Source organism: Chenopodium quinoa, unplaced genomic scaffold (genome assembly GCF_001683475.1).
Source record: "Chenopodium quinoa cultivar QQ74 unplaced genomic scaffold, ASM168347v1, whole genome shotgun sequence".
Lineage (NCBI taxonomy): Eukaryota > Viridiplantae > Streptophyta > Magnoliopsida > Caryophyllales > Amaranthaceae > Chenopodium > Chenopodium quinoa.
Genome location: NW_018742329.1, coordinates 4,367,487 through 4,385,821, shown reverse-complemented (window position 1 = coordinate 4,385,821; position 18,335 = coordinate 4,367,487). Strand labels below are relative to the sequence as shown.

General features: G+C 33.1%; 2 protein-coding genes across 2 annotated transcripts; one reads left to right on the top strand and one right to left on the bottom strand.

Annotated features, from left to right (window-relative positions):
* Positions 1-1,262: 1,262 nt before the first annotated feature.
* Positions 1,263-5,064, bottom strand: LOC110691632. Its single transcript, XM_021868589.1, has 3 exons — positions 4,698-5,064; positions 2,531-2,606; positions 1,263-1,905 (listed from the first exon to the last, which is right to left on the bottom strand). Exons 1-3 carry the CDS (start codon positions 5,062-5,064, stop codon positions 1,263-1,265), a joined length of 1,086 nt encoding a protein of 361 aa, XP_021724281.1.
* An 8,309-nt stretch (positions 5,065-13,373) lies between these two features.
* LOC110690613 (transcription factor GTE12-like) lies at positions 13,374-15,723 on the top strand. The gene is made up of 5 exons (XM_021867466.1): positions 13,374-13,768; positions 14,180-14,913; positions 15,058-15,384; positions 15,480-15,537; positions 15,634-15,723. The coding sequence occupies exons 2-5, from the start codon at positions 14,194-14,196 to the stop codon at positions 15,684-15,686; spliced, it is 1,158 nt and encodes a 385-aa protein (XP_021723158.1). The 5' UTR covers positions 13,374-13,768; positions 14,180-14,193; the 3' UTR covers positions 15,687-15,723.
* Positions 15,724-18,335: the final 2,612 nt, after the last annotated feature.

Sequence of the window (18,335 nt, the reverse complement as noted above, 5' to 3'; positions counted from 1 at the left end):
AGGAGATTGAGAAGAATTGGGAATGGAATCTAAAAAATTAGATCTTCTAAAATATTTATCTTTTAAAATTTTGACCCAAAGTTTATTAGACTGGGTTAGAATAATCCATCCTAGTTTAGCCATAAAGCACAAATTCCACTCCTTCAAAGATCTCATCCCTAACCCCCCCAGAGCAATAGGAAGGATAACATTGGACCATTTAGTTCTAGGGGTATATCTAATGGAATCAGTCCTATTCCATAAAAATTTCTTGCATTGTTTTTCAAGATCAACAAGAACAGAAGCAGGGAGGAGACCAGTTTGCATGGCATGAAGAGGGTAGGAATTAAGAACAGACTTGATCAAAGTACACCTTCCAGCCATATTTAAAAGTTTAGCTTGCCACCCCTTCATTTTGTCTAAGGATTTTGTTAGGAGATTCCAATAGTAATTCATTTTTAGTTTATTAGGACTTTTGTTAACCCCAAGATACTTTCCAAAAGAACAAGAAGATTGAAATCCAGCCAAAGTAGAAATCTGATGTCTGATACCAAATTCCATTTTTGGAGGGAAAATGATACTAGATTTAAGCTCATTGATCCTAAGACCAGAAAAATTCCCAAAATGTGCTAGAATATCCAGCATAATTTGGAGATTAGAAATATTGGCTGACCCAAACAAGAAAACATCATCAGCATAGAACAAATGGGAAAGGCTGTGATTTTTAGAGATTTTAAGAGGCTTCCAATTCCCTTTACCAACATTGTCTTTAATTATCAAAGAAAGTCTTTCCATACAAAGTACAAAGATGTAATAAGAAAGAGGATCCCCTTGTCTTATTCCTCTAGATGGTTTGAAACTGTCAGTGACCTCCCCATTCCACCACAAAACAGAAATAGAAGTGGATGAAATGCAATGCATAATCAAATCAATTGAAGCTTGAGGAAACTTATGATATTGAAGAGTATCTTGAATGACAGACCACTCCAAGAAATCATAAGCCTTTGTTAAATCAAGCTTGAGAGCCATAACATTTTTACCCTTCTTACATTTATGGAATAAATGGGCAACTTCTTTGATAAGAATAATGTTATCTTCCATACATCTTCCTTTGATAAAACTAGACTGCAAAGGGCTTATGATTCTATGGAATATACCCCTTAATCTAGAAGATAGGATTTTAGTAACAAGTTTATAAATTGTGTTGCACAATCCTATAGGTCTAAAATCAGACATAGACATAGGATTGTCCTTCTTTGGAATCAAATAGATGTATGATTGATTTACATCAATTGGAATACAACAATCCCTAAAAATTTGAGAGATAAAAGATGAATGTGATGTCCTATACCCTCCCAAAATTGTTGAAAGAAAAGGGGCTGCAATCCATCAGGACTAGGACTTTTAATAGGATCCATGAGAAAAAGGTTGGACTTCACTTCTTCCAGACTAGGGATGGAGGGCAAAAGGGAGCACTCATTCTCATTGAGTTCCTGAATAGCAGGACAGGGAAGGGAAGCAGAATGAGGGGGAATGGAAGAAGAAAAGAGGGAGATAAAATGAGCCCTAGCTAAACTCTTTAAAGAAGGAATGTCCTCAATCAAGACACCATCAACATTATTAAGAGCAACAATTTTGCCTCTACTTCTTTTCACCTTAGCCAAAATATGGAAATATTTAGTGTTATAATCACCAAATTTTCTCCAATTTATACCTGCCTTCTGAGCCCAAATAACTCTTTTCATCCTATATATAGCATTAAGATCAGACAGAAGAGATTTTTCCAAATTAATAAGGAAATGGGAAGAGTTCAAAGCTAAAGCTTTCTGAATTCCATTTATCCTAGCTAAGGTGGTTTTCTTTTTGAGCTTAAGATTCCTAAACACATTAGAATTCCAACTATTAACATTAGCTAAAAAGTTAGACCTATCAGCAAGAAAAGGTAAGGGAATAGAATTCTTAAACCATTGAGAAATAAAAAAAAAATCTTTGAATTGAGCATGCTAAAGCCAGACATCCTTACATCTAAAAGGAAAAGGGCCTCGAGCAGGGGTTGGACTAAAAGTAACAAGAATTGGGCAATGATCTAAGTAACACTACTACAAAATCAGCCAAAGAGACCCGTCCAAATTAGCCAAAGAGACTGCCTTATAGGCGGTCTCTAGCTAAGCGGTCTCTTTGGCAAAGAGACTGCTTGACTAGAGGCGGTCTTTAGATTGAGAAAACTAAGACCGTCTATTGAAGATAGACAGTCTCTTTTTTGTGAATAACTGATACCGCCTGTGGAAGATAAGCAGTCTCTTTTGTAAGAAATTTGAGACCGGTTATTAAACTTAACAGGTCTCTCAAATATCATTTAAAAAAAATAGCTTATTTGACACGAATTTTAAAAATTGTAATCGCAATTCATCAATATAACTCATTTAATCTTTTTTTACATTATTAAATAATGAGTACAAAAATAATTCTTGAATGCCATATACCTCAAAAACTACTAACATAATACAAATATAACTGAAAATCTCAATACACACGGATAAAATAAAAATACAAAAACTCTGTAAATGATAACTTCCGCTTCCAAAGAATCAAAGATCTTCTAGATGATAGCTTGTAGAAATTTGTAACTGTAACCACAAATATACACACAGTAAAACCAAACAAAAATTAGTATCCAATAAAATAAATCAGAAAAACTATACCAACATAATTAAAAAAAAAATCAAAACAAAGAAAATTACGAAAACATAACAAAAAAAAAAGTTAAAAAAAAAATAATTTAAAACAATAAGAAAAAATAAAAATGAAATAAAAATAAGGAAAATTTCACATTTACTACCAGGGAAAGGACCCTAATCCACATTTGTTACCCCTTTAATTTTTTATATTATTTTACTACCACCTAAATTAGGCTTTTTTTAAAATCACTACCACTTAACGGAATCCGTTACGATTTCCGTTAAGTTTATTAAAAAAATAAAAAAAAATTAAAAAATAAATAAAATAAACCACCCTCCTCCTCCCCTGCCACCCCCTGCCGGCGGGGCCGGCGCCCAGAACTTCAGCCGGCGCCGGCGCGTGCCCACCCCCTCCCTATCCCCCACCCCTACGCAGCCAACGCAAACCCCCCTCCCCTTTTCCCGTTCTCGCTGCCCCGACCAACCACCCCGAACCGAAACCAAAACCACCCCCAGAATCCGCCCCCAACCCCGTTCCCTCCACCGAATCGACCCCCCTCCCCTTCCTTTACCGCGTTTTCGGCCTCCCCTAACCCTAAACCACCACCCCAAAACCACGAAAAACGAATTAAAGGGGGCTGATTGGTTTTTTCGTGAGGGTTGGTGGTTGATCGGGTGGCTAGGATTTGCGATTTAATTTGTGGCTGGCAAGAGAACCTCCGCGCTGATGGGTGAATAGGGTTCGAGCTGGAATCGGGCTGGGAATGGGGTCGTTTTTGATTCGTGGTTGTGTGAAGCTAAGGTGTTCGTTGGAACCGGGCTGGGAAAGGGGTTTGTTCTTGGTGGTTGTGTGAAGGTGAGGAGGTGTTGGTGGCGTTTGGGAAGGAGGTGGGCTGCTGGTGGAGTTTCGCGGCTGCCGTGGGATTCTTAGGGCGCCGACGTTGATGGGAAATGGAGGTTGGATGGTGGCAATGAGGGTGGTTGAAGATGGAGCGGTGACGGTGAGGTGGTTGGACGGTGGTTGGGCTTCACTTACGGAAATAGTAACGGCATCCGTCAAATGGTAGTGATATCTAAAATTTTAGGATTTGGGTGGTAGTAAAATAAAATAAAAAATTAAAGGGGTAGCGAATGTGAATTAGGGTCCTTTCCCTGGTAAAAAATGTGAAATTTGCTTAAAAATAATTTTAACCAATTTCAAAAACGATCTAAAAAATGAATTGACAGAAAACTAAAAAGATAAATTTTAAAAACGAAAAAAAATTCTAGAGCTAAAATTTGAAGAACTACAAAAAGATATTGAAAATGAAAATAAAAGAAATACATCAATGTATCAAGTCTGAATAAAACAATAATACAAAAAAATGTGACCGAAAAATCAACTAAACTAGATCTAACAGAATAACACTTTAGAAGATCTAAGTAAGGGAATTTTTTTTTTAAAAAAAACGTAAAAGAAAAAAGGAATAAAACCAAATGAAAAATCCATTATCATAACTAATGAAGAACTGTATCAAAAAAATTTAAAAAACAAAAATTATAATCAATTATAAGATAGTCAGATTTTCATTTAAGACAATGAAAAAATGAAGATCTATAACACCTTAAATCAGGAAAAAAAAATGTTGCAAACTTGCTTTGACAGTAGATCATGAAATTTTACATACCGTAGTAAAGATCACTTCTTGAAATTGAGAAAAACTTGAAGGAAATTAAAATCAGGGTGAGAATGATACGAGGTTAAAGGAGGAAGGACAAAGAGATGAGTACTCATATGGAGTAGAAAGAGATGAGAGACGGAGTGAGAAGAATGAGAGAGTGAAAAAATTTTTTTTAAAGGGTTAGGGTTTTGAATTGCCACACCACGCGCACGATTTTGGGGATTTTAGGAGACCCGTCCATTATGATGACAGGTCTTTCTAATTTCTAAAATTAAAAAAATTAAAAATCAAGAGACCTGTTTTTTATAAGGACGGGTCTCTCTTTATACCTTGAGACCGGTTATCTTAAATGACAGGTCTTTATGATGTTTTGAGAGACCTGTTAATGAAGATACCGGGTCTCTCTTTTCACAGAGACCACTTATGTAGTTAACAGGTCTCTTAGTTTGGGTCTCTTTGACCATTTTTGTAGTAGTGTAAGTTATCACCAAATTAGTTACCTGAACTTGGGGAAAAGAGGCTATGAAAGCAGCATTGGAAATGGCACGATCCAAAAGCTCCCCGATATGAGATTTCCCCAACCTGGCATTCTCCCAAGTATAAGGGTTACCCCGAGCACCTAAATCGATTAAGCCAGCTGAGTCAGTGAAATTGGTGAAGTCTTGACATTGAGAACTTCTAAAGGCACGACCTCCCTGCTTTGTTTGCGTAATAATGCGTATTACTCCTCCTATTCCTATAGACATATTAGCAATGACAAGTGTTATCTTTGGATGTTTCCTTACTTTTTTTTTTGCTAAATAAAATTTTATTCAAGAAACAAATCTTATATACAAAAAATATTCATTCTAAGACATTATACAATATAATTACATAAAATAAAAAAAAAATTGATGTATCTTTAACACTAATATTTATATAGCTGTAAAAAATTTCTTAACTTATTTTTGATCATATTCTACATCATTGTATATATAACATATCTTTCGTAATCCTTTATTTTAATTAAAACTAGGTTAAATCTCGTGCCATGCACATGCACGTTCATAATTAAATTTAACAACAAATAAATTATAAATAATGGTGTAAATTCAACATTAATTTATCTAAAAAACTTATTCGTAAAAAAAATAACTTGAATTTTGGTTTATACCAATACCAAATACGTAAAGGTTATTGGATTAGATTTATTATAAAAAATAATATAATAATAGAAATTTAGAAGTTATAAGGTTTATATAAGAAAAGTAAAAGATTAGTACCCATATACGAATTCATGTTCATTTATCCTTAAATTGTTGATACATTTTGACCGGCATAATATGAAACTTAGTTAATTTCATTTTAGTTTAAAATATCTAGTATTATGTAATCAATTTTTTAATACATTTTTAGTGAGTAGTAGGGGTTTTTATATTTAAATAATAATCACATAAATACTTAGAGTAATTAGATTAAATTTTCCAATTATGTTATGTATACTATACCAAAATAATTTTTAAACTTATAAACATTAGGGAAAATGGAAAATTAAAAATCAAACCTTTGCACTTTTTCCTCCCAAAAATCCAACCTTCATTTTATTCCTAAAAAATCCAATCTTTATACCCCTCCTTCTTCAACAGATCCATTTTACCTTTGACCTGTTAAACAGGTTAAAAAGTTTTTTTTTTCAATTCTCTCAATTTCTTTTCTCACTCCTCTTTCCTCAAAAATGGAAATCAACCAAATTAACCACCAGTACGCCACCAACACTCTCACCATCACCATGACACGATTGTTTTTAAAAAATCCCCTCACCAAGCACCGCCACCCCCAGCCCCTCCATGCCGACCACCCCCTCCACCCCTACCACCCGCAGTTATCAATGAAACTCTTGAACCCACTATTCGTCATGGACTGGTCTCTCTTTTCTCCCTTTCACCGCCCTCCCCTAAATCTCTTAAAAAAAGGTCGTTTTTTTATCGATTTGATTGGGCTGGATTTCAATTGGTTATTTTATAATTGTGATGTTGAATTGTTTTCATGTTGATGTTGCGGCTGAAGGTTTAGGGTGGTGGTGATGGTGGTTTTATGGTATTGTGGGTTGTGCGTGCAGTTGTTTGGGCTGAGCAATGAACTGTAGCGGTTTGGAGTAGGTGGCCGGGCGATTTGGAGTCAGTGGTTGCGGTTTGCGAGGCTGCTAAAATGGAGGGTGAAAACGGAGTTGGGTGGTGGTGCGAGTTGGGTTGTGGCCGGAAAAACAGGGTGGTCGGAAAGGGAGGGTAAGGGGAGGATTGTCGGGAAGGGAGGTGGTGAGGAATGGTGGCTGGATTTAATGGAGGTGGTGAGGAATGGTGGCTGGAAAATCTTTTTTTTTTTTAATTTTTTTTAACTATTTTAATTTTTTAATAATAAAATAAATAATTGACCTATAAATAGCTGGCATGTGGCATCTAAATTAAAAACCCGGTCATCAACAGGTAATAGACCTTTAGATGAAAGGGAGGGTATAAAGGTTGGATTTTTGAGGAATAAAATAAAGGTTGGATTTTTTGGAGGAAAAAGTGTAAAGGTTGGATTTTTAATTTCCATTTTTCCTAAACATTATGTAATTTTAAGATTTATACAAAGTGAGCTACCAAATGATTTTTCTTTTTTAATTAAAATAAATTTAATTGTCAAATGATGAAAGTTAAAGAATAAAATATTGATATTGATATATTGATAATATTATAATAGTGTCGGAAAAATAATATATTACAGTACCTTAATTTTAATCTATGTTATTAATATTTTTGTAACGAAAAGTTTTCTAGTATATAAAATATATGTTAAAAAAATTTAGTTTAATGGATTAAATATGTTGTTAAAAATCTTAAAATGGAAATAATTATTTTTGAATGTCATTAAATATTGCAAAAAAAAAAAGGAAAGAAAAAAAGGCGGGAAATTTTTTAACCAGGAAATGACAAGTGTCATTACAGGTTTTGCCTTTAGTATAGGTTTATAGATAGATAGATATGTCAACTACTATATTTTTATCATTTTTTTTAATGATAGTTTAATAATGATTATTGAAAATTACCATTCATGGTATTATATGGGACCTAAACTAGTTGTTTAAATTTATGTCACGTTTTAAAAACTTTGATTACAAATTTTCATTAGTCTATAAAAGGTATTCATATTCACCTCATTAATTTTAAAAGCTTTAATTACAAATTCGCTATGTGGGATCTAGTAAGATTCACCTCATTGTATTTTATACTTAAATCAAGTTTTTAATTTTTTAAAAAAAAATTAGGGACAAAGGGAGTAATAATTAATTAGAGGAGAGAAAAAAAAGTACAGTAGTATTTTGTATGTTGATTTTAATATAGTTGAACATAACATACAAAAATAAAAACTAAAAAAAAAATACAAAAAATGATCACAGTTGTTAAATTGATTATTGAGAGAGAATAAAGATGTGTCTATTATTCCATAGAGGAGAGAATATATATAAATTATACATGTACAATCAGGGACGGAGCTACGTACAGGGGGTGTTGGCAGAGGCTCGGCCCCTGTAGCCCAAACCGTGGCCCTTATATTTATTAACTGGCCCCTGTATTTTTTTTTAATATATATACTAATGATTTTCTTTAATTATTGATAAAATTCTAGTGGTTTAGTGGTAAATGGGATTACAATAATTCTTCTTGGTCTGAATTTCTATCATATTAAGCGACATTTGTATTTTTTTTCATTTTATTTTTTCTATTATTGACATATTTTTATATGAAAATTCATAATTTGATATTTAGAAAAAATTGTTATAATAATGAGCCATATATTTATATGTTGATTCAATCATCGACCCCCCTAGCCTAAAAATCCTGCTGGCTCCGCCCCTGTGTACAATACCTAGGGTATTCTAGAATAACTTTGTCACATCACAAGGAAAGATTGACATCAATAAAGATTTTGAGAAGATTTTATATATTTTAATCCGTGGAAAATGATTTCGCCCCTTAGGTTAAGACACTGACTTAATGGATTTTGAAATTAGGCTCATTTAGGGCCTATTCACTTCAGTTTAATTTCAGTTTAGTTTAGTTCAACTCGAATCAATTCAGTTCAGTTCAGTTCAGTCCAGCTCTTAATTTCTTTCTCTCATAAAATATTCATTTAAGCTCTATTCAGTTCAGTTCAGTTTAGTTCAGCTCTAATCAGTTCAGTTTAGTTTAGTTCAGTAAATATAAACAGGTCCTTAGGCCCTTTATTTAACTTACCCAAACTACCTATTTATAATGGTGGGTTTGTTATTGTGCTTATTAACTTTATTTAAATGTAAACAAATATATACTACCTCCGTTTTTTTTATTAGTTGATACATTTTTGACTTTAGCACCATTCTCACACTCCCTTTTGATCGTGTTTTTTGCTTTATACGCACGTAACTAGCTTTAAATCATGTGCCATTCACGGTTTACTAACTTTTATGGTTAATTTTATTGTAGTAATTATGTACCAAAATTTATTTACGAAGTATATTTTTACAGGAAATAGAAAAACTACTCCCTCCGTCCCTTATTGATAGTCCCTTATAAGCTTATGAACTAATTTAAGTCCTTAAATGATAGTCCCATTTGGTTTTTCCAACTTTTTATAATATTTTTTTTTTATTAATATTACCTTCAATTTGCAACAATATTTGTGCAAATTTAGCTTCCTATGTAAATTTTGCATTTCCATACTTCATCTCTATACTTTTTTGCATACCCCATATATTTTACATATATTTCCAATGTACTTTTACTTCTTATTTAAGTTATCAAAGTTTCTTAATTCCTATGAAATTTCACCATAAAGGAGTAAAGGACTATCAATAAGGGACGGAGGGAGTAAAATTTTAGTTTATACCCATGCTAAAGACGTCAAGAATATTGATGCAAAAAACTTAACAAATAAAATAAAATAAAATAAATTTATGGACTATGAGATTTTATACTACCCTTTATAAAAATGAAAATTTTAGATTAGTACCCATACAATACACAAATACATGAATATACAATTCTTCCCTAATTTTTTAACATACTTTGTTCGACACAGTGTTTTATGCAAATTTATTTGATTTTATTTTACTTTGAGATAATTAATAATCTATTTTTTTTTATTTAGAGTTATTAAGTTGTCAGGGATGTTTACGTATTATATGAGTAGTATATACCCCGTATAAATTTTATTAATATAACAATAATTTTTATTTGATTAATTATTTTATAGGTAATTGCTAATATTATCGTGTTGAAGCATGGAGGAAAAATTGTATTCTCGACAAATTACATTTTTTTTATTTATTAGTTAAGATTGTGTACGTATTACATTATTATAAATATTTTAGTTGAATATATTTTTGCACAAAATTTTGACACATGATATTATTAATATAAAGAGTAGAAAAGTAAAGAATATATATTTATATATGTTATTATAATATTTTCTTTTCTAATTGAAAATAGATTTTATTGTCAAAAATAATAAATAAAGTTGGAGAATAAAACTTATTATACATATAGTCAATGGCTAAAATATTATTCTACTTATAGTAGCTTAAAAAACATGGAAATAAAATATTCTAATTATTAAGTTTTGACCAAAAGTAAAATGAAAAAATGAAAAAAAAGCGGGAAAAAATTTAACCAGGATATGACACGTGTCATTCCTGATAAGCCTTTAGTATATATAGTTATTATAGATGAAAAGTATAGTTATGTGGGATCTTATTAGATTCGACACTATATTCTCACAAATCAACTTTTCATATTTTTTTTGTTTACCGGTAAATAAAGATATTAAAGATTTAATTTGTGCATTGTCAAACGTGACTAAAAAAAACGTGTCAACTAAAAAGAAACGGAGGAAGTAATATTTATTTTAAAAACTAATTCGAGCCTCCGCAAGCTTAGCATAGCTCGTGTATCGTCTTGTTTAATCTCAAGCCAAGCCCTGTTAAGCCAAGCTTTGACCAAGCCGAGTTCAAATGGTTTTCAAACAGACTAGGCTCATTAACAACCCTAATATAATAATATATAAAAGAGTGTGTGTGTGTTTGTGTGTGTGTGTGTATTGCCATGCACGGTAATCTTCAGTAACCATTAATAAACTATCATTATTAATTATTACGGTATTTCATTCAATCCGCCCCTTTTTCTCTCTTCTCTCTCCTCTCTCTTCTAGGGTTTTAATTTTATTGGTCGTTTAGGCCGGAAATAGTCTAATTTCTTCGGATTATTTCCGACCTTTTATCTTTAATTCAATTTAGTTTTTTGTTTTATTTTACGTTTTGGTTTATATGTTTTGTTTTGTTCTCTCCATCTATGAGAGTCTGTCCCAATTTTCTGGGTTTTTTCCCAATTTTCTGGGATTTTGATTCTCATGTATGGATGAGAATTTTATTTTTAGGGTTCTTATAATAATTGGGAAGGTGATTTGGATTCCTATGGGTCTGGGATTTGTCAGTGGTGATTCCAGGAATTTGTCATTATGGGTTCGGAATCTCAAATCTCTCGAACATAACAATTTTATTTTTTTTGGACGAGAAATATAGTTTTGTTAACCGATGTTTATCAAAAAATATTATATACTACTTCCGTTTCATATTTTTTGCAACTTTAAAGTATTATTTTTAAGATATAAAATATTTCAAAATTGCAAAAAATATGAAACAAATATAATATAACACTTATATAAAATAAAAGTATGATGGTGTAAAAAAATCATATTCTTTGAGTTTTTTTTTTAAGAAATGTTCTTTTATTTTAATGAAAAGGAAAAGAGTAATATATAACTAGATGAAGCCCGTGCGATGCACGATTTGTTTGAATTTTTTAAAACAAATTTTTTTGTATTTATGTGCTAAAATTTCTTATATATTTAGATAAAATTACTAATCTCAAAAGATAATATTTTGTATTTAATTGATTTAAACTTTAAAATCTCATTCGTCAATTTTTCTTACATGACATTTAAATTATTTAATTGTAATATAAATTAATAATCTCTTATTTAATTGGATACAACTTAAATTTATAATCCTACATGGCGCACTAAGAAAATTAAATCTTACGTGGCTCTCTAAAAACTCGGGAAAAAACTCCCCTTTATATATATATACAAGTTTTGTGTCCCGTGCGATGCCCGGGTTGTTTATTGAATTTTAAGATAAATTTATAATCTATATTTCAAAATTAAAAATATATCATTAATACAAAATTAGTTAGGAATTGATGTGCTTTTATAACGATTTGCTATCTAGTAACCATATAATGACTAATAATAATGTTGGTGAAAAAGTTTAACTTAATACATTAAATTAATTTTTTTTTTTTAAAAAAGCAAAAAATAAACTAAATAAATAAAATGTTTAAAGCACATTGGATTGACCCGAACCCAAAACTTTGGGCAAGAGTTGAACATTGCTTGACTCGTAAGTTGAAGTGACCCAATTTGAGATGACTCGTGACCCAACCCTAATTGACAGGTCTCTATTCTATTAGATTGTGAATTATATAATTTTAACCGATTAGTATATATTATAAATAGATGTTTTACGCTTTGAACTACTTTTTCGCTCCAAAAAATATTATGATATAAAAATTAAATTTATATGATAAATTTTTAGAATTATAAATTATAATTCAATTTGTACATCTGAAATATTGGTATTTTATCGATAATAAACTCTAAACAAACAATTTTAGTCTTAAATTCTATCCAAATAAAATTCTAAATTAACTTTTTAATCTTAAAAAGTCTATTTAAATCTATCCAACGTGGCGTGACACTTGGCGAAAAGTTAGAACGCCAAGTGTCGCAATCTAGTTTTGTGTCCCGTGTGATGCCCGGATTGTTCGTTGAATTATAATCTAGCATTTCTTTTGAATAAAATTATAATTCAATTTGTACGTCTAAAATATTGGTATTTTATCGAAAATAAAACTCTATTCAAATAAAATTCTATCCAACGTGGCGTGACACTTGGCGAAAAAATGGAACGCCAAGTGTCGCCGCCTCGTGACCTGGCTAAAAGTTTAGCTTTATATATTAGTTATATGATTAGATGGTAAAATAAAGTAAATATAATATAATAACTTATTTTTAAAAGAGAAAATACTTGTATTAACTAAAAGTATGATGGTGTAAAATAATACTCATATGATTTGATTATATTGAAAAGGGAAAAAAAAAACAGTCAAGAAAAAAAAAAATATAGCAAATGGGTTTGGTGAGGGGTTTGGTCCCGCGTCCCCATCTAAGAGAATGTCTTGCATGTGAATTCTTTGACCGCTAAACCACAGATGGTAAACATGATATAATCAGTTGTATTTTTTTTTATTTAACTTAGATTTTTTTTCCTCTAAATTACGAATTCCCACTGGAATTGCCACTGGGATTTGTCATCAACTGGTTGATCAAAACATCAATGCAGATTGCGAAGGTCTCAACTTGGAAAGATGCAAAGACATCGAAAATTATTGCTCGCGTTAAGCTTGAAGCGGTAGAGTATGAGCTATGCCAAATATGCAAATTAGTTATGGTTTTGATTGTAAAAGTTATGATATTTTCTCTAAATCTTTGGCTTACCGATCCTTATTATTGTAGATGCCGTATGAATTTTATTTAATGATATTATTCTTCTCGTTCAAAAAAAAAAACTATCATTATAATTAGTTTTTATATAAAAAAAATTATAAAAAAAATAGTTGACAAATTTTGAGCAAAATAAAGGATTACGAAAAATATGTTACATATTAAATGATGTAGAATATGAGCAAAATTATGTTAAGATTTTTTTTTTATAACTATATAAATATTTGTGTTAAAGATATGTCATTTTTTTTTATTTTTTTATTTTAAGTAATTATATTGTATAAGGTTAGGGAAATATTTTTGTAAATAAGATTTGTTTATTTAATTGAATTTTATTCAAAAAAAAAAATTAAGAACACATCAGAAAAATAACACGTGTCATTGCTGTTGTGTCTTTTAATATATAGTTATTGATTGATTGATTGATACACACGTAGTATATTAGCCATTATATAAGAGGAGAGACTAGAGAGATAAGGTGTATTTTTTTTAAAAAACATGATAGTGAGGGTGTAGTGTGTTAGTACGCATAGCCGCATAGGAAACCTTTTTTTTTTTTTAGGAAACTTTTTTTTATTTTTTTATTTTGACAAGAGGAAACTTTTATCTAATTGATTTACTCTAACTTTAGGCGTTTCATGCACTTTATTTATTGGGGCGCTGATTTTATTAACACACTTTAAAAAAAAAAAAAAAAAATTTAGCTCTCTCTCAGTTCTCTATTGAACTTGAAGCGCACTCCACTTTCTCTATTGAAGCGCAGTTCAAGTTCTCCATTGAATCACACTTTGCTTTTTGTTACTTGTCTCCTCCATTGAACCAGCATTTGATGTAAGTTGTTTGTTTTGTTTTCATCATATCAATTTCATAATCAAGGGTTTATCTTTGATGTAATCTAATTTAATTATCAGTACATTTAGTGTAGCGCGCGTTCGAAAATCTGAACTTTTGTTTCTAAATTTTAAAATAATGAAACATCATAACCAGCAATTATTTTACCAGTAAAGGAAATTATGAGAGTAATTTAATTATTGAATCAAATATCCCTAAAATTATGTTTTTTTTTTCAAGATAATTGAATCAAATTTGGTTGTTAATGTATTGCACAACACGTTAATGTTCGGATTGAACGCGGATATTTTATTTTAAGTGGGAGATTTTATGTCAATTTTCGAATTGTTCAATGTGAGAAGAATTTGTTATGAATAATTGGTCTAAATTGATGTTTTGCGTTGTTTTCAGACAGTCCATAAATCATGTGCATAAAGAGTGCCTGTCCTGATAAGAGTGCCTGTCCTGCGAATGGTATTATTGATGATGCGAGTGAAGTCAGTTCTGGTGTCAAAAATAACATTCATGTGCTTGGAGTATGTCCATTGTCAAAGCAACCGCCTAAAGAGGACGGTGTGTTCAAGAAATCGTCGGAAACTTTCAATCAGATAACAAATGTGATTGGCAATAAGAAGGTTAACTCCACTCTTGGATTGAAAAGAAGATCAGAGGAAGTGATCAAAGGTCCTGTATCAAAGAAGTTGAAGTTAGACCGGTCTACGACATTACTTTGTCAGACGGTTCTTGAAAAGCTGATGAGCAATCCGTTGAGTAATCTGTTTAAAGTCCCTGTAGATCCTGTTATGTGGAATATTGACGACTACTTTGACATCATCAAAAAGCCAATGGATCTTGGGACCATTAAACAGAAATTGCTGCAGCATAAATATGATCGCGCTGAAGAATTTGAGGCTGATGTGAGACTGACTTTTTCTAATGCAATGTTATACAATCCTCCTGACCATTATATCCATCAGCGTGCGAGTTCTCTCATCAGGGTGTTTGATCGTCTTTGGGAACACAGAGATGTAAGGCAAAGGTCTTCTCATGAGCATAATAGTGACCGCCCTTTGTCTTCATCAAAGTTCAAATGTGATGTTGCAACAGAGAAAATTATTCCTTATGATGAATTTACTGCTGTAAAGGTGAGCTACTTTCATTATCTTCTGTGGTCTGAAGAATTTGTTGGAACTTACTTATAATAATGGTTACTTTGTTTAATGTATATTCTATATTCATATATACATAAAAAATCTTGGTGGTGGGTTTTAACAGTTTTGAATGTGCAGGATAAACATACTTCACCATTGCAAATGGGTAGCTTTGGTCAAGTTTCTGCAAGTTTGAGTTTTATGGATTCAGAACATGGCTATGCTAGTGCTCCTTCTACAAGTGGCTCTTTTGGTGCTACTGCTCCTTCTACCACCAGTATGAGTTTTATGGATTCAGAACGTGGCTATGCTAGTGCTCCTTCTACAAGTATGAGTTTTATGGATTCAGAATGCAGATTATCAGATGTTGAACTCTCTCCATCAAGAGCCCTGCATATTGCAAAATTGAAGAATCGGTATGCAGACACCATAATGAAGGCCCAAAATCACACATTGTTGGAACCGGTAATTGCAAAATCTTAGTTTCCAATTACTTATTGGCAAGCTCTGAAATACATTCCATTTGCAAATTTACTCATATGTACATTTCAAACGTTTAGGGTGCTAAAACAATTCGGCAGCGAGAGAAGAAAATAATGCAGAGGCGGCAACATGAAGGTGAATATGCATTCATCACTATTTTCTGTGCGGTAGAATACATGAAGTTTTAACTTAAGCCTTCAACTGCAACTAAACATGCTATTCATTTCACAGAGACAGCTAACATGGATGCAAAAATAAGTGTAAGGATTAAAGTGTTCAACTAACTTGCAATCAACCCACAATAGCAATGAACAAACAAGCATAACAATCAAGAACAACTTTGAAGGAATTAAAGCAAGTAAAAGGAAGACAATGTTACCGTGGGAAAACCCGAGAACCGGGAGAAAAAACCCACCCTTGCACTATGGAGTAATATTGATGATGAATGAACTCAAGAATTACAAGCATGAACTGTATAGAATTCAAATGCTCCTCACAAACCCTCTCAAAACCTCTCTATGTGTTTAAATGTTTGTGAATACTCAACAAAGAGGCTTAGAAAAGGTATATATAGTCTAGGTAGAAAAATACAATCTAACGGCTAAGATTAAAGCAAATCGCACAAGCCGAAAACGAAGCGACGAAATAGGGAGCAGGGAGGTTCGGCCGAACCTACCCAGAGTTCGGTCGAACCTGGGGTGGTTCGGTCGAACCTCCTTGGGTTTGGTCACTCCTCCTCTAGAAATGAAAACTGGTGCACCTACTGACTTAAAACCGGGTTCGACCGAACTTTTCACAAGTTTGGTCGAACCTTAACAATAAGGCAGCTTCTATCAATCTCATTATGTCTCCATGTATTTATCTATCTCCACACTAATCCTAACAATCTCCCACTTGGAGATAGGATCAAACATGCACCATAGACTACCACATACACACTCCTTCCTCAAGAACACTTAATACATTCATCAAAACAATTTCACCATAGCACAACACTCCTTCAAATTAATGACGGAGTCCAATTGAGGTCCTACACAACCTCAATGTGTCATTAGAAACAACTTTAGTGAGCATATCCGCCGGGTTCTTTGAACCGGCAATCTTCCTCAAACACATCGTGCCATCCTTCACCAAACTCCTAGTATAGTGATAACGCCTCTTGATGTGTTTAGTGCGATAATGAAACATAGGATTCTTAGCCAATTGAACCGCACTTTGGCTATCACTATACAACGCACAAACATCTTGTTTCATGCCCATTTCTTCAAGGAAACCCTTCAACCATTCCATCTCCTTTCCCACTTCCGACATAGCCACATACTCGGCTTCCGTCGTAGACATAGAGACACACTTTTGGAGCTTGCTCATCCAACTAATGGCCGTACCACCAATAGTATACACATACCCCGAAGTGCTTTTGCTTGAATCATAACATCCTCCAAAATCGGCATCAACAAAACCTTCCAAAACAACTCCATTTCTCCTAAAGCAAAGAGCTATACTTGAAGTACCCAACAAATACCTCAATAGCCACTTCACGGCTTCCCAATGTCTCTCACCCGGATTTGACATGAACCTACTCACAACTCCCACTGCGTGAGCAATGTCGAGTCTCGTGCAAATCATAGCATACATCATGCTACCAACGGCCGAAGCATAAGGAACAATGGCCATTTTGTCCTTCTCTTCCCTTGTCTTTGGGCAATCCTCCTTAGTCAACTTGAGCTCACTTGAAAAAGGTGAGCTTCGAGGCTTTGCATCAATCATGTTAAATCTTTTAAGCACCTTCTTGACATACTCCTCTTGAGATAACTTCAACACACCCGTTGAGCTATCCCTAGAAATTCTCATGCAAAAGCAAGTAGATATAGCCATTGTCATACCTTTGAAAGTAGCAACAATGGTCACCTTCCGCTCTCACGAAACCATTGCCTAGCATGAAATTGTCAAACTTCTTGTACCATTGTCTAGGAGCTTGTTTCAACCCATATAGACTCCGTTTAAGCTTGCACACCAAGTTCTCTTGACCCGGAACTTGAAACCCTTCCGGTTGCTTCATGTAGATTTCCTCCTCCAAATCACCGTGTAAAAACGCGGTTTTTACATCCATTTGCTCAAGAAATAAGTCCTCCGAAACCACTATAGCCAACAAGATCCTTATAGTGGTTAGCTTCACAACCGGAGCAAAGATCTCATGATAATCAATGCCCTCCTTTTGTGAAAAACCTTTCACCACAAGTCTTGCCTTGTACCGAATTGTACCATCCGGTTCTTCTTTCTTTCGAAAGATCCACTTGCACAAAAGTGCTCTCTTGCCCTTAGGCAACTCAACTAGCACCCAAGTGTTGTTTTTCTCCAATGAAGACATCTCATATTCCATTGCTTGCTCCCACTTCAACGAGTCACCCATGCCCATTGCCTCTTTATAACATTCCGGCTCACCGGAATCCGTCAACAACAAATAATGCAAGGATGGAGAATATCGGTGTGGTGGCTTGATTGTTCTTGATGATCTCCTCACCGTTGGTGGTGTAGATGGCTCTCCATGAACCACAACGGGCTCACCCATAACTACTCGCTCATCCGTTTCCAAGTGATCATCATCATCCGAATCACTTGAATCCGAATCCACCGGAACATGAGCACCATGTTGAGGAGATGCTTGTTGAATTTGCACCTCAACTTCTACCTGTTCAACTTCCTTATCACTTCTAACCTTACCATCTAGCTCAACAAATTCCCGCTCATCTTCAATTGATTCTTTCTCAATGGATTTCCCACCAAAGTTGTCTTTGTACAAAGAGCTCTCATCAAAAGTGATGTCACAATGCCTAACAATCTTTCGATTCTTAGGATCCCACAATCTATAACCATATTTCTCACATCCATACCCGATGAAGTAACATTTGATGGCTTTTGGGTCTAGCTTGTCT